General features: G+C 36.0%; 2 protein-coding genes across 4 annotated transcripts; both read left to right on the top strand.

Annotated features, from left to right (window-relative positions):
* The first annotated feature begins 47 nt into the window (after nt 1–47).
* cotl1 (coactosin-like F-actin binding protein 1) lies at nt 48–6005 on the top strand. Of its 2 annotated transcripts, none has more exons than XM_051870063.1 (4): nt 48–324; nt 640–722; nt 4747–4904; nt 5103–6005. In XM_051870063.1, exons 1-4 carry the CDS (start codon nt 248–250, stop codon nt 5211–5213), a joined length of 429 nt encoding a protein of 142 aa, XP_051726023.1. In that variant the 5' UTR covers nt 48–247; the 3' UTR covers nt 5214–6005. The 2 variants fall into 2 exon arrangements, with proteins under 2 accessions (XP_051726023.1, XP_051726024.1); XM_051870064.1 differs by lacking the exon at nt 48–324 and adding an exon at nt 470–563.
* Nucleotides 6006–13148: 7143 nt separating this feature from the next.
* On the top strand, nt 13149–22687 carry meak7 (MTOR associated protein, eak-7 homolog). 2 transcript variants are annotated; one of them, XM_051871084.1, is made up of 8 exons: nt 13149–13301; nt 16978–17140; nt 17700–17930; nt 19128–19272; nt 20415–20813; nt 21162–21280; nt 21362–21544; nt 21665–22687. In XM_051871084.1, exons 2-8 carry the CDS (start codon nt 16982–16984, stop codon nt 21779–21781), a joined length of 1353 nt encoding a protein of 450 aa, XP_051727044.1. In that variant the 5' UTR covers nt 13149–13301; nt 16978–16981; the 3' UTR covers nt 21782–22687. The 2 variants fall into 2 exon arrangements, with proteins under 2 accessions (XP_051727044.1, XP_051727043.1); XM_051871083.1 differs by lacking the exon at nt 13149–13301 and adding an exon at nt 16661–16775.
* The last annotated feature ends 164 nt before the right edge of the window (nt 22688–22851 follow it).

The following is a 22851-nucleotide window of genomic DNA, read 5'->3' as shown; positions in this document are numbered from 1 at the left end:
GGAGGTGAAAAGCTCACTGATTCACTGGAACAGCAACCTGACAGACAAATATCACTAACGCCCATTAAGAAGCAATAGGAAATGAATCGAGTCGTGAAATTAGTTGCCTCTCCATCCCACTGAGAGAAGAGACCTCCCTGCCGCACCAGCAGCCCCTCTGTCGCACTTTGGGATTTATCTGCGTTTTCTCTCATTCCCCCGGCTTTGTTTTGCATTTAGTTACATTATCTTCCTCTGCATCGTCGAAATGGCAACGCGAATTGACAAAGAGGCTTGCAGGGACGCATACAATCTGGTGCGAGACGACAGCTCAGATATATGCTGGTGAGTGAAGCCTTGATTTTTGCTGCATATCCAGATATGTGCTGTTTGGCGCGTGGTGGCGGAACTCGTTACATTGTTTCAACAATTAGAATCTCTCAAATGATAGGCTCCCTCTTAACGCAGTTTTTAATTGATTCAACGACATAAATGTCTGTGATGCAACATGTAGGGATGGGTCTTTTAACCCAGGGGCAGTGTCTCAAAATCTAATTTGCAGCATTTTGCCCAAAAATGTCTAGGTAGGCTGCTTGTTAAATTTTAGAGACGCATCCAGCGTTTTGGCAACAGTTAAAATGTCAATTTTGCTGTTTACAGGGCATCTTTTAAGTATGACGGATCAACTATTGTACCAGCTGGTCACGGGTCCGACTACGAAGAATTTAAGAGCCAGTGTACAGGTGAGTTCATTTTATTCTATTTACTTGCTTTTTGTTGGGAGGACTTTAAGGTTTTTTTTGTTTTTTTGTTGCAAAGCAGTTGCAATTATTTACTAAATCACTTGTTAAAGGGATAGTTCACCCTAAAATGAAAGTTTAATAAAGTATAATTTATATTTTTTTTTACCACATGTTGTTCCAAACCTGTATGACTTCCTTTCTTCCTTATTAGGGATTGACTCAGTCACCATTCACTTACAATCAAAAAAGATGCAATGAATGAAAGTGAATGGTGACTGAGTCTTACAGGCTCTAACCTTTCATTTTGAGTTCCACAGAAGAAGAAAAAAAAAACTCATACAGGTTTGAAAAAAAAAAAGTAAATGATGTGGTGCACTGTCACTTTAAGTTCTACATCTCACATGATAGGAAGTAATTCATTTTCCAAGGTAGACCATACCAAATATGGTTTCATACTTGTCCTAGATGACATGACTAGAAGGTAAGCAACTGGTGAGATGTTTAATAAGAGGCTTTTACTAAATACAAGCACATTTGTATTAGTAATCAATTAATCAACAGAACTCATTAGATTCAACTTGATACCTTTAATGTGGATTTGGGGATCTGATGAGCGACAGTGAAATAGTATACTATACTGCATGCAGTATATTTTATAACTGTAAATAACTGTCTTGCTCCACTGAGAGAATAAAATGATGCCATTTCTTGCCTCTCATTCTGTCATCCTAAATGAACAGAGATTTGGGCGTGGTGCTCGGTTCAATCTCCATGAGTAGATTGTGTTGCCACTAGCAGATGTAAACTTGTACAAGTGTTGCAATACCTTGGCTTCCGCTATTGTGCTCTGACAGATGATCAAGGATGTCTTCTTTTATGGAGCAGTATCATGTTACAATAAGCTCTTTTATTGCTGGAGAATACTTTGTGACAACTTTAATCATGAAGTTTACTTATGAAATAGCTTACTTATGATTAAGTGATTTGTGCTGTAGTTGCCCATAAACTGTTTTATCTAGCAATAAATATATTTTTTGTTAGTTCTTGAGTAGTTGCAGAATCTTCTATGTATATGAGCATTGCAATCCCTTCTAAAAAGCTGTAGTAGACAGGACAAAATGATAATAGAACAGCAAAAGTGCTGCTTTATAAAGAGGTATCTGTCAGTAGTATAATGAATTAATCAAACTTTATTATGTGGTTTTGTGTGATGAATCTCTGGGTGAAGAATGTGATTTTTTTTTTTTTTTTTTTTTTTTCTTCCTCCCCTCATTGCTTACATTTGTTCTGCTTCATTTTTCATGTTAAACTCAAAATGGGTTTTTGGGTCAGAGTGACTAAAAATGATAGAGCGGGTCACATTAACAAAATAGTACATTTTTCATATGATCTAAAGCTTGTGTTTTAGGTGATGTCTAACAAGTTTAATATTTTAAATATTTGTTTTTGCTGCATCATCAAAGCCTGGCAACCAGGAAGTATAGAGTACACATGTAGTCAGCACAAATACACTGACTTTCTGGAAGTGAGTCTTTCAGAAATGCACTGCATACACGCAAGAGGAAGTAAAAGTGTGTGGAATCATTGCCACATTTTGAAAATGCCGATGTATAGTTGTGTTTTCACGCAATCGTAAAATAAGACAGCACAACTCATATTTTTTTTTTTTTTTTTTTTTTTACTAGAGTCCATGCTTTCCCACCATTGGCATGTTGACTCATGACGAGCTCTGCTCACTTCCTAAATGTGGTTTGTTGGAGCTTTCAGTTCTATTGAAATACAGCAGAGGTCTCTATAATGTGACTTAGATTCATCATCCCCTTCGCTCTTGAAACTTTAACAGTCAATGTGCCAAATACAACTGACAGTATTACCCATGGTTCCCTGACTTAGCTTCTTAAACCTTAAGCCCAGTTAATCAACAACAGAAAACCAGATATTATCAGTCTCAAGTAGTACCAAGGGAATTCACTTGGGCATTTGTTATCCAGGAAAGTCGTACTAAGATCTATCTGTCTATCTATCTGTTTATCTATCTGTCTATCTGAGATATATATGTGTGTGTGTGTATTTATTTGTTATATATATATATATATATATATATATAAAAATGAATTAGGGCGGCATGATAACAGCTGCATGTTTGAAGCAACTGCATGCCATATTTTTATATGAAAATAAACAAGCTGAAAACACTCTTCCTGAAAAACTTGCTTTTCTATTAGCATTAAGCCTCAAGTGTCAACTATACATTGGCTTGATTTCTTTTTTAAATAAGCAAAGTAAAAATATGCATGATATTATAATGTTATACTAAAATTAAAACAATGGAATAAACCCTTTAGATAACCTATAGAAAGAAAAAAACACATCTTAAGTACACAGTATAATGTAAGTGGACATTTTTGTTTGTAATTGCGCCTTTGAACGATTATGTAATTGTGGCATCCATAATTGTAATAACGATTAGAAATATATATATGCGTGTACATTTAATGCTGTTATTATTAGAGATATGCAGAAGTTTCAGTAGAACTATATTCACAGATCCTTAAAGATCAAAGTGCAAAGGTGTGTAAAACTAATATGTGAATGATTGGTTTAGTAAGAGCTTTCTTCTGCATAATACTATTTCTGATACTGTCAGTGTCTACGCCAGAGTTAGGTGCAATTTATGTTATCTTTGAATCTTGTCCCAGTGCCACTGCAATGCAGTTGTAGCATATTTGGGAGGAAGTGGCCGGCTGTTAAGCTGCGAGAGACTGGGAGTGTTACAGATAAAATATTACACCCTTATCAATAGAGTCGGTTAACTAGATCACCTCCTTTGCTCACCCACTTTCTCTGTTCCTTGATTTTAATGTCATATGATGTCATAGAGCTTAAATTTCTCAGCCTTGTCCGCTGCTCGCACGTGATGCTCTCAGATTACATTTTATGTCATGCCTTCTTTCTCTGGAAAAGAAAACAATGCAATAGTGTAGATTCAAAACATTCGCTACAATGGGTACAGTGTTCATTTGAATCCAAGCTCTTCCTTGTTATTTAACAACAGACAATGTTCAGCTAAACTGGAGAGACAATAATGAAGCACATTAATGTGATGTTCATATTAAAGTCAACATGAAATCAAACTCAATCCTATTTACTTTCACTCACTTCCTGGTTTTATGGTGCACAATTCATTGATGCATTTTATTCCAAATAGAACAAAAAAAAAAAAAACTTTTATCAAAATGTTAATAATTTGCTCTGCCTTTCCTATTCTGTTGACATCACAAATCCCTCCTACTTAATTAACCCCACCCCCTCCAGGCACCATGGCTCCACCCATCACTTTTACCTCAGTTTTCTCGACAAAAGTGAAATAAGTTGTTGAATTTAAAAAATAGAGACCCAAGGCATACAGAGATAAATGAAAGATTGACAAACTCAGACGCAAAGTGGATCTTTATTGGTTTATTTTTTATATATATATTTTATTTTATTTTATTATCTATTTAAATATAATCAAGTTTTTTGTTTTTATGTACTGTTTTGTTGTAATTTCTTTATTGCCGTGCTTAATCTTTAATAATAATCTTTGCGGAATTTTAATTTGTGGCAAATAGGTCCGTTATCTATGGAAGCTTGTTTCTGCCACGGAAGAAACAATTTTAAAAGATAATTGCGACTTTTAATCTCAGAATTGCAAGATATTAACTAGAAGAAAAGTCAGGACTGCGAGATGTAAACTTGCAATTGCAGGGAAAAAAAAGACAGAATTGTTAGATAAAAAGTTGCAATTACCTTTTTTATTTTTTATTCAGTGGCGGAAATCCCAAAACAAACCCGAAAAACAATGTTGAGTTCTAAAGCCACTTTTTGTATATATATTCAATTATATTCTTGTCTGCCAGAGTAAAGTCTGATTTATTTTAATTTAGAGACTTTGACAGTCCTAAAAGAAACAAACAATATTCAAGAAAATGGTACATGCATCCTCCTTGTTAAGGTTCCTCCTTGCTTTCTCTCTTACTCTCAGATGACGCCCGTCTCTTTGGTTTTGTGAGGATCACGACGGGCGACGCCATGAGCAAGCGTGCCAAGTTCACCCTCATCACCTGGATTGGCGAGAACGTCAGCGGACTGCAAAGAGCCAAGATTAGCACCGACAAGACACTGGTAAAAGACATCGTGCAGGTGGGTTTTGCGTTTTCCAATTCCATTACTCATGCCGTATGCAAATTTTCCGACTCAGATTTACAAAATTTAACACACCCAGACACGGAGATAACAATGTTCATTTTCACTGTAAACAAATCGGTGCATTCATGCAAACAATCTCTCGTCCTGTCCCTCCTTCACTCATAGTTTGTTTGCTCTCCTTTTTCCATGCAGAACTTTGCTAAGGAGTTTATGATCAGCGATCCCCGGGAGCTGGAGGAAGACTACCTCCGCAATGAGCTCAAGAAGGCCGGCGGGGCCAACTACGACGCCCAGGCCGAATAGAACTTGGGGAGGGCTTTCCATAGGGTTGGATGAGAAGGAAGGGGGAAAACTTCATCTCGTACACATGCACACACAGACAAACATACACACACAGACAAACGAAAATATACATACCTCACCCCTATTTCCAGTCTGGCCATGGTTGAATTATCTACTGTATTGTGTATCATCTCAATGTCATCTCTGCTAGTGCTATGAGGTTCTTTTTTTTTTTTCTTTTCCGGGGCATTTTTGTAACTGTAATCAGAGTTTCTGAAGATGCTCCCTTGGCTCAGAGTTGTCATCACTGTGATACGCTTCCATAATCAATGGAGAGCATACGAGTCCAGCATTGTTTTCTAAGGGGTTCATTATGAATTTTCATCTCCCCGCTGACTCCTCTAATACAGACCACTGTGTTTACTGTCTCAATCTCCCATGGAGAGGAAGACATCATGGAATGTGTGCATTTGTGTATGTGTGTTTGCAGACACTGCACTGTGACTGGCTAACTTAACTTGCATGCAGGGTTGTGGAGTCTTAAAGGATCCTGTAGCCCTGATTGGCTGTTTCTCTCCACCCAACCAAGGAGCAGCCATTTCTCTGGTGTAGCCTTCATTTTGGATTAAATTAAAATGCTCAAAAATGTCACTTTTTTTTTTTTTTTTTTTTTTTTTTAAGTAGGTTTTATTTACATTAAAAATACAATCTGTGGTTCTTCCTTTACAATAAAAATGCCTCCCGAGCCAATACAAGAAATAAGATGGTCACAAAAGCAATCATGTCAGAATAAAATTGTTGTGTTTTTCAAGATGTCTTGTCCTTGTGTATTTTATTTCGCTTTGTTTGTGATGCTCTTTGAGGTTATTGCATTTCGGGTTGGCCTCTGCCCCGCTTAGGTAATGCAAGCTGCTTGGCACGGCACTGCTCCTCCGCACCAATGCTAACAATCCCAAGGGGGCTTATGGGGGAGTCCCATGGGTTGTCATGGCCACCGCTGCGGTCAGGCTGTCTCACGCCAAGCTGCTCTGCTCCAAAGCCTGTCAATAATGGTCTCTCCTCTCCTCCCCAAAAACATTTCCCACCCCCTTTCCCCCCTACCTCTTCCTTTTTCCTCCCCCCATCTCTCTTCTTACTCTCCCTGCCTTGCGTTTAGTCCAACAGATGTGAGCCCAACTGCATAATTGCTTAATCCATAATCTATAAGCTTCTTCCAGGCTGCTTTTATGACGCTGAGTTTTGGTAGCACAGAAAGACGTGAGGCAGGAATGTAGATGCCTGTGGCCTGTGGAAGAGCTGCGTGTTTGTGTTGTGTTAATAGTTGGTTAAATTGGGTCAGTATTGCTAAGCCCAAGTTTGGCATGTACTATTTGTGCTATAGACATGAATGATAGGAGAGATGTGCTTTTACTTTTCAAAGACATAAAATAGGCATTTAAAAAAAAAAATACATTGGCATTGTTGATAATGCATATTTAATTGTACATGCTCATTTTCACTAATTTTTTTTCGGTCACACTTTAGGGTCCAATTCTCACTATTAACTAACTATTAAAGGATTAGTTCACTTCTGAATGAAAATTTCCTGATAATTTACTCGCCCCCATGTCATCCATGTCTTTCTTTCTTCAGTTGAAAAGAAATTAAGGTTTTTGAGGAAAACATTCCAGGATTTTTCTCCATATAGTGGACTTCAGTGGGGTTCACCGGGTGGAAGGTCCAAATTGCAGTTTAAATGAAGCTTCAAAGGACTCTACGTGATCCCAGATGAGGAATAAGGGTCTTATCTAGCGAAACGATTGGTCATTTTCTAAAAAAAAAAATAATTTATATACTTTTTAACCACAAATGCTTGTCTTGCACTGCTCTGCGATCTGCACGCATGACATAATCAAGTTACAAAGGTCATTGCGTGACGTAGGCGGAAGTACCGATCCAGTGTCTACTAAGCGAACGTGCAAAGACTAAGTCAAACGCCCTTTACAAAAAAAAAAAGGTAAAACAATGATATCGGACGATTTTGAAGTTGGAGGAGAAATTTAGATGAAGTTTTTCACCCTACCGCGGTACATCCGCCTACATCACGTGTGACCTTTCAACGTAATGCATGGCGCGTCACAGAGCTGTGCAAGATGAGCATTTGTGGTTAAAAAGTATATACATTTTTTTTTTTTTTTAAATGAGATTGTTTCGCTAGGTAAGATCTCCGTCTGGGATCACGTAGAGCCCTTTGAAGCTGCACTGAAACTGCAATTTGGACCTTCCACCCGGCAAACCCAACATGAACATCTTGGATGACATGGGGTGGGTGAGTAAATTATCAGGAAATTTTCATTCAGAAGTGAACTAATCCTTTAACTAAGACTTTTGCCTCAAACTCCTAATTACTGCTTATTAATAGTTGCTAAGGTATTTGTTAAGTTTAGGTATCGGGTAGGATTAAGGGATGTGGAATATGGTCATGCAGAATAATGCATTAATATGTGCTTCATAAGTACTAATAAACAGCCAACATCCTAGTAATATGTATGTTAATAGGCATCTAGTTAATAGTGAGAATTGGACCCTAAGCTAAAGTGATACCATTTTGTCTTTATTTCGATTACCCTGCCGTTCAAAAGTTTTTTTTTTTTATTTTAAGAAATGAATACTTCTATTCAGCAAGGATGCATTAATGTGACAGCCAAGACATATATAATGTTAGTAAAGATTTCTATTTCAAATAATTTTTTATACAAGTTTTTTTCCTGAAAATCAAAAAAATAGTTGAAATCATAGATTCAACAAATACATTTAGAATTTTCAGTAATGGCTTCTGAAAATTCAGCTTTGCCATCGCAGGAAATTACATTTGAAATATATTAACATAATACAAATAAATACAGCCTTGGTGAGTAGGCTTCTTTCAAAAACATAAAAAAAAAAAACTGACTGACTGACCCCAAAATTTTGAACAATAGTGTATATTTGCAGTCAAACTGTCACTTATAATAATTTAACACTGTTATCTTGAATCTTTATCAAATCTCAAAAGTGTTATGCTGTACATTATAATATTGTGGTGCCTAAATTCACTTTTAAAATTTAAAACATTTAGGCCTGGTTTCACAGACAGGGCTTATATTAAGCCAGGATTAGGCTTTAGTTCAATTAGGATATTTAAGTAGCTTTTATAAACATGCCTTGGAAAAAAACATGACTGATGTGCATCTTGAGTTGCTTTCAGTTAAAACAGCTCAAACATGCATTTTAGTCTAGGACTAGCTTAAGCCTTGTCTGTGAAACCAGGGGTTTGTTTTAGTGTTTTATATTGAGGTTTTGTTGACAAAATATTATAGAATTTTAATATCTATTCATATAAGTGCATTCATAGTTGTGGGTGGGCTTTTTTGACTTGGGCCAACATAATAAAAATAACATGTTAAACATTAGTAGTTGGATGATGAGCTGTGTGTTTGTAACACACTTCGCTCGAATAGCTTGAGTAGCAGGTGTTGCTGAGTGACTTTGGGGACAACTTTAATGAGATAAATTACATGTGAATGTTAATTAGTCTCTCCTGACACTGGGAAACCGGCATTGTATTGATCTTGTCAACAAGAATTTCATGTTTAAGCCACACAAACACTCAGTCAGACAGGCTAGTCCTTATCTTTATCTCCCTGCCTGTTTATGTGGCTTCGAGTTGCATACGTGTTCTGACAACTCCAGCATCGCTTTCTTGCGTTTGTGCAGCTCGCTGTCATACAGAATGTGTGTTTGAGAGAAAGAATGTGTGCGTGTGTGTGTAGACATGTTTCTGAAGATTCTTTGGCATCTTGTTCACAAGGAAATCACTGCCAGCTATTCTGCTCGGATCCTTCCTGCATTCCAGAGGCCTCCCAGTTCAAGCGTATTTCATACCCCACACACATTACTGAAGTCATGTGATGATTGTTTTTGGATAAATATTACAAAAGAGAAATGTACACATGTATCGTTATAAAGTTAAAGGTTTAGTTCACTTTAAAATGACAATTACCCCATGATTTACTCACCCTCAAGCCATCCTAGGTGTATATGACTTTCTGCTTTCAGACGAATACAATCGGAGTTATATTAATAATCACCCTGATGCTCCAAAGCTTTATAATGACAGTGAATGGAAACCACCCGTTTGAAGCTCGAAAAAAAAATGCATCCATCCATCATAAACGTATTCCACACGGCTCCAGAGGGGTTAATAGAGGCCTTCTGAAGCGAAGCAATGCGTTTGTGTAAGAAAAACACGATGTCAGTTAAGCATTTTTCGTAAGTTCAATACAGAAGACGTAGGGTCTGGGTCAGTCACATGATCCTTCAGAAATCCTTCTAATACACTATTTGTTGCTCAAGAGCTTTCTACTCAGTTGTGCTTCTGAATAGAAAGTTCAAAAGAACAGCATCTATTTGAAATATATATTTTTACAATATAAAAGCCTTTACTGTCACTTTTGATCAACTTCATGCATCTTTGCTTTATTAATAAGTCTTTAGTATTAAGTCCTAAGTATCTTTAGTATTAAGTATTAATTTCTTTAAAAAAATCTTGCTGACTGAATCTTACAGTCACCAAATGAGTCAGTCATGTACATTACATAATAAATTTGTTAGCGGCTTCAAATATATTTTGATAGCCAATTACTGTAGGTCAAGCAAGTGGTGTAGGAGGAGTCTGATGAGAACAAACACAGTCTGCTGTTAACCTTTCATGACTCCCTCCTGGAGGAACCCAAATGGAGAGCAGGGTATTTGCCTTATTGCTTTCTTTCTGACGCTTCGGAGGTGTTGACAAAGGGAAATTTGCGAAATTTGTTTAAATACAAAGACCTTTATTTACATTTTATGGGACTAAGAGTATAGGAAATCTAGCGACAATGGCATGAAGATGGTTTGAGAGCATGGTTTACAGGAACTGCTGGTTAGTTCGGTTGAGTCTAGCATTGGGGGAAGAGGAAGATTGGATTTTACTGGGGCGAGAAAGGGGTGCCCATTGAAAGTGAGTGAATGGTTCACTTCGCAATGTTCCTGTGAACCATTCAGGCTCTGGCACAGTGCTGCCATTGTTATGAGCTAACAAGATGCACTCCAACCAGCCAAACCTGGCTCAGTGGTCCAATTGTCACTAACCTGCTGGCCAAAGGGTCGCCATTACCAATACTCTTTCCACCAATCCAACTTGCAAAGTTCTGATATGCTGTTGAATGTTGAAAGTCCTGGAGCTATTTGAAAACAGCAATATTTTTACATATTTATAAAATAATACACTCTTCTTTAGAAGAGCCTCCCATCATTCAGTGGCCTTATGTTTAGTTGTGGGTTGGATTCAGCACCCTCTTGAATGTGCCAGAGCTTTATGAAGGTTTGTTTTTGTAGAAATGCAAATCGGTAGTCTGGAAAACACCTCAAGTTCAGGGCAGAAATTAACCTGCAAAATCAAAAATAAAAATGTTGTATTTGACCTGCCAATTTAACTGACTTCATTATTATTATCATTTTTTTTGTAGTGTCAAAAAACTAAATGTTTAAGTTTGTTCAAAAAAAAAAAAGATGTTTTAATATTTTTAAAAGAAGTCTCTTATGTGATCAAAAACACAGTAAAAACAATATATAACTGTTTTCTATTTTAAAATATATTAAAATATAACTAATGTTCAAACTGATTATTCCAGGGTCTCCAGCCCCTCCCCCCACCATTTCCATATTCCACTATTTCAGTGTCATATATATGATCCTTAAAGGGTGAGGCCTGCATTGAAAGCAAGTTAATTTACACTTCCAAAAGCCCAGAACTAAAGTTATATTTAAAACAGTTCATGTGACTACAGTGGTTCAACCTTAATGTTATGAACTTTATTCAACAATATCTAGTGATGGGTGATTTCAAAACACTGCTTCATGAAGCTTAGAAGCTTTACGAATCTTTTGTTTCGAATCAGTGGTTCGGAGCGCGTATTAAACTGCCGAAGTCACATGTACCAGTGAAATTTCAAAACACTTATGACGTAACAAAGCCTCGTTTACTGAAATCACGTGACTTTGGTGCTCCAAACCCCTGATTCGAAACAAAAGATTTGTAAAGCTTCAAAGTTTCATGAAACAGCGTTTTGAAATCGCCCATCACTAGATATTGTTGAATAAAGTCGTTATTTTGTTTTTTTGGTGCACAAAAAATATTCTCGTCACTCCATAACATTAAGGTTGAACCACTGTAATCACATGAACTGTTTTAGATATAACTTTAGTACCTTTCTGGCTGTTTTAAAGTGTAAATTAACTTGCTTTCAATTCAGGCCTCACTGAGCCATCGGATTTCATCAAAAATATCTTAATTTGTGTTCTAAAGGTGAACGAAGGTCTTATGTGTGTGGAACGACATGAGTATGAGTAATTAATGACAGAATTTTCATTTTTGGGTGAACTAACCCTTTAATTCAGAAATCATTCTAATATGCTGATTTAATGCTCAAGAACCATTTCTTATGTTGAAGAACCATTATTTATTTTTCAGGATTCTTTGATGAATGTAAAGTTCAAAAGAATAGCAATTATTTGAAATATATATTATTTTGTAACAATGTAAAAGTCTTTACTGTCACTTCTGATTAAATTAATGCTTCCTTCTGAATAAAAGTATTATTTTCTTTCTTTCAAAAAAACAAAAATCTTACTGACCCCAAATTTTTGAATGGTAATGATCAAGGAAGGTAACATGCACATGAGAATGCAGCACTGGCAATGCTTCATAAATGCAACTATAAACATTAACCAGGAACCAACATCATTTTCCAGAATGAAACAGGAAGTACCCTTACCAGAAAACTTGTCTGAATCTGCCTCAGTTTAATTACTCCCAAACAAATCTATCAATCTTCCCGAACGGTTAGCTGACTAGAAATTCCCATTTAATTGGGCTATAGCTCTTTAGTATATGGGTCAATGAGCTGGATAGCAAAGTTATTGATTAGACCTACTTCTTGCAAACCAATGCAGAGACACAAATAATGCGTTGAAAGGTCAAGCGCAAAGATCAAAAGAAAAGGTCAGCTTTTATAGTCTCAAATATATTCAGCTGTTTAATTATGATCTTATTAAAATATCTCAAGTATACCCAATAAAATATCCAATTTGACCTCATATTTCATGAAGAGCTGTACTGGGAGAATGTACTGGAAAATAAATGTGTTATATTTAGTAGCTATACTACAATGCAAACCAAAATGAGTTTTGGGATAATTAAAACATTTTTTTAAACACAGATCCCTTGATATTTTTAGCCAGATACGAGTGCCATGCATCAGTCACACTTGAAGGCACATGAGAAGTGCTAGCGCTCATGGTATTGGTTAATGTGTCTGTGATGATAAGCAAATGAGAGCAGGAAAGATAGAAAAATAGACAATAGCAAGAAAGAAGCAGACTTTTGAGAGAATTGTTAGTTCTTTATTACACAGTGCCTTATTGAAAATGGTCCCACTTTATATTAAGTGGCCTTAACTACTATGTACTTACATTTAAATTAATCATTTGATACAATGCACTTATTGTGTACATACATGTTTTTCCATTGTACTTATATTTTAAAAACACCTGCATGTAATTACATCTGTAATTAATTTCTGTAATTACATTTATAATTACACTGTTGACCCATTCCTTACACCTTACCCCTACCCTTAAACCTACCCATACCACCAAAGCTTTCCCTAACCTTGCCCGTATCCCACATCAATAGAAGCAAAAGTGTTTTGCAATTCAATATGAACCCAATAAGTACATTGTACTTATTTTTTAAGGAAGTACATAGTAGTTAAGGCCACCTAATATAAAGTGGGACCTTAAAAACAGTAATGTGGTTACTAAACACAAATGAGTACCACAGAGAAAGAACAGTGTTTGCATGCACTTCTATGAGCGTGGGTGCTAAAGTTTTCACCATTTCCTGTATACTGAGTGTGCTACAGACTTTTACCATATAGGGCTGTGGAACGACAGTGGCAGATAAAGGAAGGAGAAAGAAGCTTTCGACGAGAAAAAGAGAAACCTCATGCCTCAACTTGCAGATTGGAGGTGCCACAGACAGTGACTATGGTTAGTTTACCACCATAGAAACCTTTTCACTGTCTCACTTTAAAAAGTGTCTGTGTCTGTTAGAAACATGATAGCTACAAAATATGACCTTTCATTGCAAATAGTTGCTGTTGTTTAGAATACGATTGCACATTTAAAAGATTATAGATTGAATACAATGAATAAATAGTAATAGTAAAAGTACAAACTAACATACAGTATTATAATAAGCAAATTTGTGGTTGTATTATACATGATAAAGATCAAGATATGGAGAATTTATCAGATTATAAATAACTAAATCAATATCAAGAGAAAAAATGCATAATGTAAAACAAATATATAAAAAAACATATGGAAATGTTGAAATGTGACCACATGTTAAAGCAATACTCATATTACTGTAAAAAAAATTATTGTTGGTTTAACTTAAAAAAGTAAGTTACCTGGTTGCCTTAAAATTTTGAGTTCATTGAAATGAAAAATTTGAGTTAATACAATGAAGGCGATTGGTTTAATAAATGGAAACTCAAAATACTATGTTATCTGAACCAAATTAATTATTGAAGTTGATTTGACAAAAGAAAAAATGTTGTGATAACAAATTCTGAAAATTATTTTTTACAGTGTAGAAGGGTGGTGAATCATGAAGGGCTAGGAAAGGAAACCAAACAATACAAACAGCTGCAGCATATTCAAATATTGCAGTACATAAATAACTCAGTACATCAGTGGCACAGTAGTTATGCTTCATGAAATATCAAGTCAAGTCACCTAAAATGTATATGCTTTACAAATACAGATTGTTTCAGAGCAGCTTTACTGACTTCAGGCTTTTGTTCACCTGAAGTCAGTTCAGTGTTGGGCATAAAACTTCCACAGGAACTACAAAACTGAAAAAGGCCAGGCCTATGCATGAACATGCTGTGAGCATGTTGGTCTGCAGCACAATAGCAGCATTGTTGAGGTTTACACCTGCTCATTAGAGACTACTGTACACAGAGACCATGTACAATTAGGTTGTAAAAACCTGTTGTTCACATGTTCTATGACCTTTAAGCATGTAATATGTACAAACCTTGATAACATGAGATAACTCTTATGAAGTAGGCTTAAAGATTTTAGTTTTGGTAAATTTATTACAAATGCTCACAATGTTTGGAACAAAATGACTTGTGTGGACATTGAAGTCATTTTCACAAAAGCTCATTAATCATCATGTTTAAAGTTAGCATGAAAGTTGTCAGAGTATATTCGCGAATGAGAAAATCATGTCTTGGTGGACTTGATTTTGTCCATCAGGAATTGATTGGATTGTTGTTGTTTTCTATTGCTGTGATCTCATGTGAGTGACAGGTTGTCCTGCCTTTACGCTTATAAACATTATCAGCGAAGAGAAGAAATGTCGCTCCAAGCAGAATGTTATTTTGGTTAAAGATTACAAGGGCGCATGAATTAAAATAATAATAATAATGCGTATGGATAAAAGATTTATAACAGAACATAAAACATAAGAATTGTCAATTTTGAATTCATGGTGACTTTAAATCAAATCATGCTTTAAATCTAACATTGTCAACAGGTTTGAGAGTTACATTTAAGTTTAAGATGTAATAAATAGCCTATTACTAGGCAAGAAAATGCGTCTATTAAAGGCCCTCAATATAACTTCTAAAGTGTGTTTGTGTGTGGGTCAGTTTTGGCTTCATTGTAGAGACAAGATGTCCTCATAAGAACAGTAAAAACTGAAATCATATACATTGTGGGGGCCAGTCACAAAAAAATATGGCTTAAAAAGCATACTAAATGATGTCTTAATGAAATGAAATGGTTTGTGAGGGCTAGATTTAGGGAAGGAATAATGAATAATGTTTTACCATGTATACAAAATGTTGTATACATGGTAATACAACAAACATGTGTATGTGCATTTGACTCGAGAGAAGTAAAGAATAGGCTACACATAGCAGTAGAGAATCTCAGCCCTGAGCACTGGCACAGAGTTCAACAAGCCTCCATGCTGGGCGGATGATTGATGAGCATGCGCAGTACATTCATTTTTATCTGCCGTGAGGTTTTGCGATTCATTCATTACATTTGATAGCTTGTCTTTCTGATTCCGTAGCATCGAATTGAATACTATCCTTTCCTGCAGGTCATCTGATTTGACTATTTCCATTTCTCTCTCTTTTCTTTACTAACACTTCAGTTACGGAAATGTCCTTAAACGGCTTCTTTTAAAACTTCTGGTTAAGACTGCTGAACGTCAACGCGTCAGCGGGCATCACGCCCAGATCTCGCATGAATCTCATGCCCTTAAAAGGCGTTTTTCATTGCCTGTTGCGAAAGATCTGTAAAGCTCCACGGAAAAGACAAAGCTGCTGCTTTAAATAGCTGTATTAGTCTGACCTCTTACGGTCAACAAGAGGTACTACATTACTCTTCTCAATGACAGACAAATTAGTTCGCCGAGCCAACCTGTAAAAACTAGGCTAATTATAAACTAATTCAAACTAATTATATTATATAACCTATATTTATATATATCTAACCTACTTGCCAATCTTATGTGCTGTTTTATCTTTAGATAAGCAGAGAGACAATGTAATAATTTAGTTCAGGTGTCTTTCAATCTTTCATAGACCCCCAAATATCATCCTGGTGCCCCATCCTAAAATTTAAAAGGCAGCTATATATTTTCATGTATAAAGACCACATTTATACTGGAAAAAATAATATTAAAATATGCTTAAAATAGTATTTGGAAAATATTTATTTTCTATTATGTTATTATGATATATTACTGTGCGGTACTGTAGATATACTGTTTATTTAGATGCATTATTTATTTTAATCAATTTATTTATTTTAATCAATGTGTTATTTATTTCATTGGATGTATTTATTATTTATTTGGTTTAATCTTATTTTTTATTATTATTTATGTTTTACTTTTTTTTTTTTTTTACACTTTTCCACAGACCCCATAGGACTCCCTTGCGGCCCCTTGGGGGTCCCCTGATTTAGATAATTTAACAGCAATGTATGCTTTGTTCTCAGTGTGGTCCTAAAAACCCTAATGCAAATACTTTTCTATATAATCAGACACCATTTGTAATTAGCAGAAAGTAAATATTACACAAATAGGCTACTTACAGTACGTAATTGTAAATAATGTTAATAAAATATAATGTTAATCTACAAAACTAAGATAAAAGTAGCTACATCGAGATCAAACAATCTGGCGTTTTTAGTACTGGTAAATGTAATAGTATCCTTCGTTATTATTTTTGACACAAATTCCAACTAATTTGCCTCCGGAAAAAGCCACTAGCACTCTGCGGATGACGCAACTCTGATCCAGCCAATCACAGCGCGGTTTGAAGTTTCTCTCCATTCATTGGCCCTCAGCGCGTGATGTGGTGCAGAACCAGGAAATAGTTTTTTGGTGTGTTTACATCGTGAGTCGAAATGTCAAATTGAACCGCTGACCAGGTCTGAAAATCTCACTTCAGATTTTCCCGAACTCAAGTGTGCATTATATTGCATTGAGTTTCCTATTAGCACTTGTTTTAGTCAGCAGATGAAACTAAGCATATATTTTATGAATTCATTTGTGCCCATGACAGATGACAGACTAAATTACATTAATTAATTAATTAATTTAATTTCACATTAATTCGTGTTTTCCCTCCAGGGTGATGGGGAACACCGACAGTATTGTAGCGCAGAAACGACTGGCTCGTTTTCGTCCGGATGAAAGACCTGTTATAGAGGGGACATTTGACAGGCTTCATGGAACTGGCTCCTCTGCTTCATCTGGAAAAACGGGAAAGGTTTTATCCCTAGACTTGTTGAAGGTAAGGTAAAACTAGCATTAAAACTAGATCTGTTATACTTAAAATTTTAATTTAATTATATTTGTATATATATATATATACACACACACACACACACACACACAAATATAATTATATATATATATATATATAGAAGGATGCATGACACTACCCTTAATGATTTTGTGTCCCGGTGTGTGATAAACTGGTTATTATTGTTAACTAAAAATATTTTCATACTTAAAATAAAATAAACCTTAACTGAAAGAAAATAAATACTTAATAAAATAACTAATACTGAAATACAATTAATTAAAAAAAACCTATACATTAAAAAACAAAACAAAATTACTATAACTTTTACTAAAATGAAAACAGAAAATATAAAAATAAATAATAAAAACAAATTCACAATATTAATAAAAACTATAACAGTATCTTGAACTGAATGATTCAAAAACCATGGTATTTTAGTAAATTTAGTAAACGGCTGGTGAACAGGTACAGGTCTGTCTCTTTGGATTGAATGTCTATGCCAACACTACATTGATATGGACTGTTTTCTTTTTATTTGTTTCAGATGACAATGGGAAAGATGGCTTCAGAATCAATGATAAAGAGAGTATTCCATGGCATACACAGCATTGACCCAGAAGTACCACTGCCCCCTGGTGATGGGGTAAGTCGCGAGCAGTTGGTTATTTTCCTGGCTGATATTCTTAGAGGAACTGCAGAGGAACGTGCACCTTTGGTCTTGGCAATGGCAGAGGGAGCACAGGCTACTGCTACCACACCTGAGCAGATCAGAGGTGTAAGTATCACCATCTCATTATATAGTGTTTCAGTATTAAAGGTGCTGTATGTAAGTTGTTGACTGTGCTAAAGAATAAAAATACCATAATATGTTTGCAGATATTTAGGAAACATGCAAAGTTTACATATTTGTTTCTCTGAAAAATAATGCTATAGGCAGTTATTCTTCTTCGAAATAAATTTGTGTTCCGTGTTGGAATATCTATTTTGTTTTGGTCTGTGTGATCCCGCCCACTGCCAGTTCACCCAATAGTATTTCAACACCCCGGGTTGCCAGTCGGTATTAGACACAGCGTATTGTAGCAAATGAAGCCAGCAAACAAACTGGGTCAGAGATTGCAGATTCTACCTGAGCATAGTCGTCCATTTAAAAAGCTCCATAACCAGAGGCATATTAAAACGTGGATACATTAACTGATCAACATACAGTGTAAGGCTTGTCGCTTTCCATTGTCAACTGCGCTCGTTCCTTTCTGTTGCGTGTCCTCAATTTGGCAATCGGTGTGAGCGTTGAGTCTGAGGAGGAGGGTGAAACAACTCTCTCCAATATTTTGAATTCGGACTGCAGTACCTATTTCAACCGTTAGCTGGCAATATTACATACTGCACCTTTAAAGGGACCGTTCACCCAAAAATTAAAATTCTGTCACATTTACTCACCATCATATTGTTCCAAACCTGTAAGACTTTCGTTCATTTTCGGAACACAAATGAAGATCTTTTGATTGGCAAGATCTTTCACAAATGATTTTCTCCATAGACAGCTACACAACTGACACTTTGACACTTCAAATAATTAATAAAGAGATCATTGAACTAATACTATAAAATGAGCAGTTTAGTCCGCATTTTCTGAAGAGACATGATCGTTTTATATAATGAACAGATGAACACATATAAACATTGATCGACTCACTCATCAGTTGTGGTAAACGAAAGCTCAAGCATGTTTGCTTGACACATGAGAGAACCAATAAGGTTAGTTCTTGTGTTACGGAGCATGTTTGAGTTTCCGCAAGAGGTTTGTTCTTGCGTGTCAAGCTGGCTCGGTTGAGCTTCTGTTTATGTTCACTGATCAATTTTTATATGTGAATAACTATTTAAACCCATAAAGTCAATTTAACAATGAAGCATCAATTCAATTTCCAAATCATTCTTGAGATCTTATTGTGGTTATTTTATGTTTATTAAATAGTTTGTGGAAGATCTGGTTTCAGCTGCAGTGCAGACTCTAGCCCACAGGGGGCATCTGCGAGGTTGGCAACCAGATCGCATGGCTGATGGCCATCAAGGAGTTAAACAGCTGGCAGAACATTTGACCTCTGAATTAAAAGCTTCAGGTTTGTATCACAGTAAGCTGTTTTAGATTAAATTCAAATGAAAATGAATAAAGTGTATTTTTGAATAATGTGAATAATTTGGATAAATCTGTGTTTAAATAAGGTGTTCTTTTAGTATTATTATATACTATTATAGTATAGTATATAATAGTATATTTTGAATTAGCTTTTTTTTTTTTTTTTTTTTTACATTTTTATATTTTAAGATTTGTGCTTTTGTCGTTTTTTCTTAACACTTTACAATAATTCCATTTGTTCACATTAGTTAACTACATTAGTTAATCGAAAGTTTCATCTCTTAACATTATTTAATGGACCTGAGCTAACATGAACTAAAAATGAACAGCTGTAGTTTTATTAAAGGTGCTCTATGTAATTTTTTCCCCGCTGTACTAAAGCATAAAAATACCATAATGTTTGCAGAGATTTAGGAAACATGCTAAGTTCGCTTGTTTCTCTAAAAAACAATTATAAAGCCAGTTATTCTACTTTGAAATGTGCGATCTGTGTCATAATGTCTGTTTTTGTTTAGGTCTGTGTGATTATAGATAAATATACATATCGTATACATATCTATGTGTGTGATCCCGCCCGCTGACATTTTACTCAATAGTATTTCAACACCCTGGGTTGCCATTTGGCGGAATGGCATGGAAGCCAGCAAACAAATTAGGTCAGAGATCTCAGATTCTACCTGACCTAAAAAGCCTCGGCATCCATTTAAAAAAGATCTATGTTCAGAGGCATATTAAAACGCGGATAAATCAACTCATCAACTTACAGTGTAAGGTTCATCGCCTTCCATTGTCAGTTGCGCTTGTTCCTGTTGCAGGTCCTCAATCTGGCAACCCGCGTGAGCGACGAAGGAGGGGGCGGGAGAAACAACCCCCTCCAATATTTTGAATTTGGGCTGCAGTACCGGTTTCGACCACTAGATGTCAATATTACATCCTGCACCTTTAACTAACATTAATTCATTAACTAACGGGACCTTATTGTAAGATTTTACTTAGTTTTTTTCTATTTAGCTTTTTTTTTTTTTTTTTTTCAGTTTTAGTTAACAATAACAACACTGTAACTAACAGATACATGTGCACAGAAAGTTGATTATTTAATATAATTAATCCTTATCGCTTCACTAGATCAGAATACGTGTGACATTCCGTGTCTGGAAGACTGGCTTTTCCGGATCCCAGCAATGGCCATGTTTTTGGAGCTCCTGATTGGTGAGGGGCTAGGAGTTGGGTTACCCTCTCGTCCTCCCCCAACTCTGTTGCCCCCGTGTCGGTACGCTCCCTGGAGTGACCTCCGATGTCTCTTGAATCTACCTCTTCTGATGTTCCTGTCCCCTCAGCTGCCTGCGGGACACAGCGCCCCCTGGAGGTTGTTATTCTCCACAAACATACACGGGGAAAGCTTCACCCGATTGGTGGCCAACTGCAAAAGTCGGGGTCCCACTGTCATGTTGGTAAAAGACACTAAAGGCCATATCTTTGGGGGCTTTGCGTCTCAAAGCTGGGAGGTCAAACCTCAGTTCCAGGGTGAGTTCGGAAGGAATAAACCATGTACAATGTTATGCTGTGTTCACGCAATGTCGTAATTACCGAAATTATGAGAAATAATAACCTGGACTACGGGTGATTCAGCTGTTGAATTAATAAAATTTAATGAAAATAAAAAAAAATTAATTAAAACAAAATAAAATGATCCCATGATCGGAACCCCTAAAAAATACATGAAATATAAAATATATGAAGCACCTGACAGAACCCTTTAAGGTTCTAAATAGAACCTTAAAAAGAATCTCGTAATTCCGTAATTCCGACATGGTGTGAACACAACACACCTTTATACATTACAATCAATGTTTTTTCTTCTTTTTGCACTAGGCGATTCCAGGTGCTTCCTCTTCTCTGTTTCTCCCTACATGCGAGTGTTCACCTGCACAGGCTATAACAATCATTACATGTACTTGAACCAGGGCCAGCAGACCATGCCAAATGGCTTGGTGAGATCAATGTTAAACAGTGCTCAAGGCTTTACAACACCATGGAGTAAAACAAAACTACATAGATACCTCTCTTTGTAGGGTATGGGTGGTCAGCATGGCTATTTCGGCTTGTGGTTGGACTTCGATTTTGGACGCGGCCACAGTAGAGCTCGACCACGGTGCACCACATATGGCAGTCCTCAGCTCTCAGGAGATGAGGACTTCAAACTGGACACTGTGGAGGTGTGGGGTGTTGGGCAGCCACCTGAAGAACAGGAACAGGTCTGTAATAATATGCTGAATTTTTGTAGTTTTTTGGGTGGGGTTTGCACTTTTGATACTAAAAAAGGATAAAAGTAATCATGCAAAATTGAAATGTTTGTTCCTAATTTTGACATTCAGGATGAGAAGAAGAAAAGCATCCTAGATGCAGATCTTGAAGTACAGGCCATGATGGAAATGACAGGGAAGACCCTGCACAGCCAAGGTCTCCGAGAACCTGAGGAGGATGAGGGATAGTGAGGAAGAGAAAAAGATGAAGACAACGTGGAGATCAAACCAGCAGTGTTTATTTTTTAGTGTTCGGTTTGGTTTGTGTTTTTACACTAATATAAATGAGGAAGAAACTGCACTGTCATGAACCACTTATTAAGGTGTTTTTACACTGTAGCTTTAATGTGGATATGCAAAATCAAGGAACGGGTTTCCTGCTTTCTGTGAAGTATTAAAATGTGCACACAAAGACTTTCTGACATTCTGTATGAAAACTGTGTGACTGAATTCTACATTTCTCATCAAATATCTGGACGATATATGGTTGCATTTTGTCTTGACTGATAAATTTAGTGTCTGTAAACTGAAATATGCATTCATTAAAGGGATAGTTTGCCCAAAAATTAAAATTCTGTCATTTCAACCTCCATTGACTACCATAGTATTTTTTTTTTCCTACTATGGTAGTCAATGGGGGGCGAGATCTGCTTGGTTACAAACATTCTTCCAAATATCTTCCTTTGTGTACATCAGAACAAAGAAATTTTTATAGGTTTGGAACAACATGAGGGTGAGTAAATGATGACAGAATTTTCATTTTTGTGTGAACTATCCCTTTAAATGGAAAATTTAACATATTTCTTATTCGTTTGATCCCAGAAAGCACCTGCCAAACTCATAAATATAATTCTCAGAATTAAAATGTAAAAGAGAGGTATAGCTCGTTTCTCTGTAATGTAATAAAATTATGACATTTCCACAATAATTTGGAATTTCTGTTTGATTTTTCATTACTCACATGTCAATTCAGAGTGGTTGGATCCAGTGTAACAAACATTAAACTATAAACTGTAACTTTGATAGATGCTGTAGCAGGCCTACTTGAGTTCCCAGCATGCATCACTGTATTAATAAAATATGCAGATTACTGTATTGTTTGCTGCTTTTAGTAATGGTCCTTTTGCTGTCACTCACAGTTATACATATTATTAAACAATGAACATTCCTAATAATCTACTATACAGCATGGAGATGAAATAAGTGAACCACTTTGGTTTTTAGGTAGAAATTAAGCTCTTTTTTTTTCAAGATGAAGT

This window comes from Ctenopharyngodon idella, chromosome 18 (genome assembly GCF_019924925.1).
Source record: "Ctenopharyngodon idella isolate HZGC_01 chromosome 18, HZGC01, whole genome shotgun sequence".
Lineage (NCBI taxonomy): Eukaryota > Metazoa > Chordata > Actinopteri > Cypriniformes > Xenocyprididae > Ctenopharyngodon > Ctenopharyngodon idella.
The sequence above is the reverse complement of the archived record's forward strand: the minus strand, read 5'-3'. Positions and strand labels throughout refer to the sequence as shown.

Coding starts and splice junctions, on each gene's coding strand:
- cotl1 (XM_051870063.1), top strand. CDS start 248: ATGGCAACGCGAATTGACAAAGAGGCTTGCAGGGACGCATACAATCTG. Junction 325..639: donor GACAGCTCAGATATATGCTG/GTGAGTGAAGCC, acceptor TGCTGTTTACAG/GGCATCTTTTAAGTATGACG. Junction 4,905..5,102: donor TGGTAAAAGACATCGTGCAG/GTGGGTTTTGCG, acceptor TTTTCCATGCAG/AACTTTGCTAAGGAGTTTAT.
- meak7 (XM_051871084.1), top strand. CDS start 16,982: ATGGGGAACACCGACAGTATTGTAGCGCAGAAACGACTGGCTCGTTTT. Junction 17,141..17,699: donor TATCCCTAGACTTGTTGAAG/GTAAGGTAAAAC, acceptor TATTTGTTTCAG/ATGACAATGGGAAAGATGGC. Junction 19,273..20,414: donor CTCTGAATTAAAAGCTTCAG/GTTTGTATCACA, acceptor TCGCTTCACTAG/ATCAGAATACGTGTGACATT.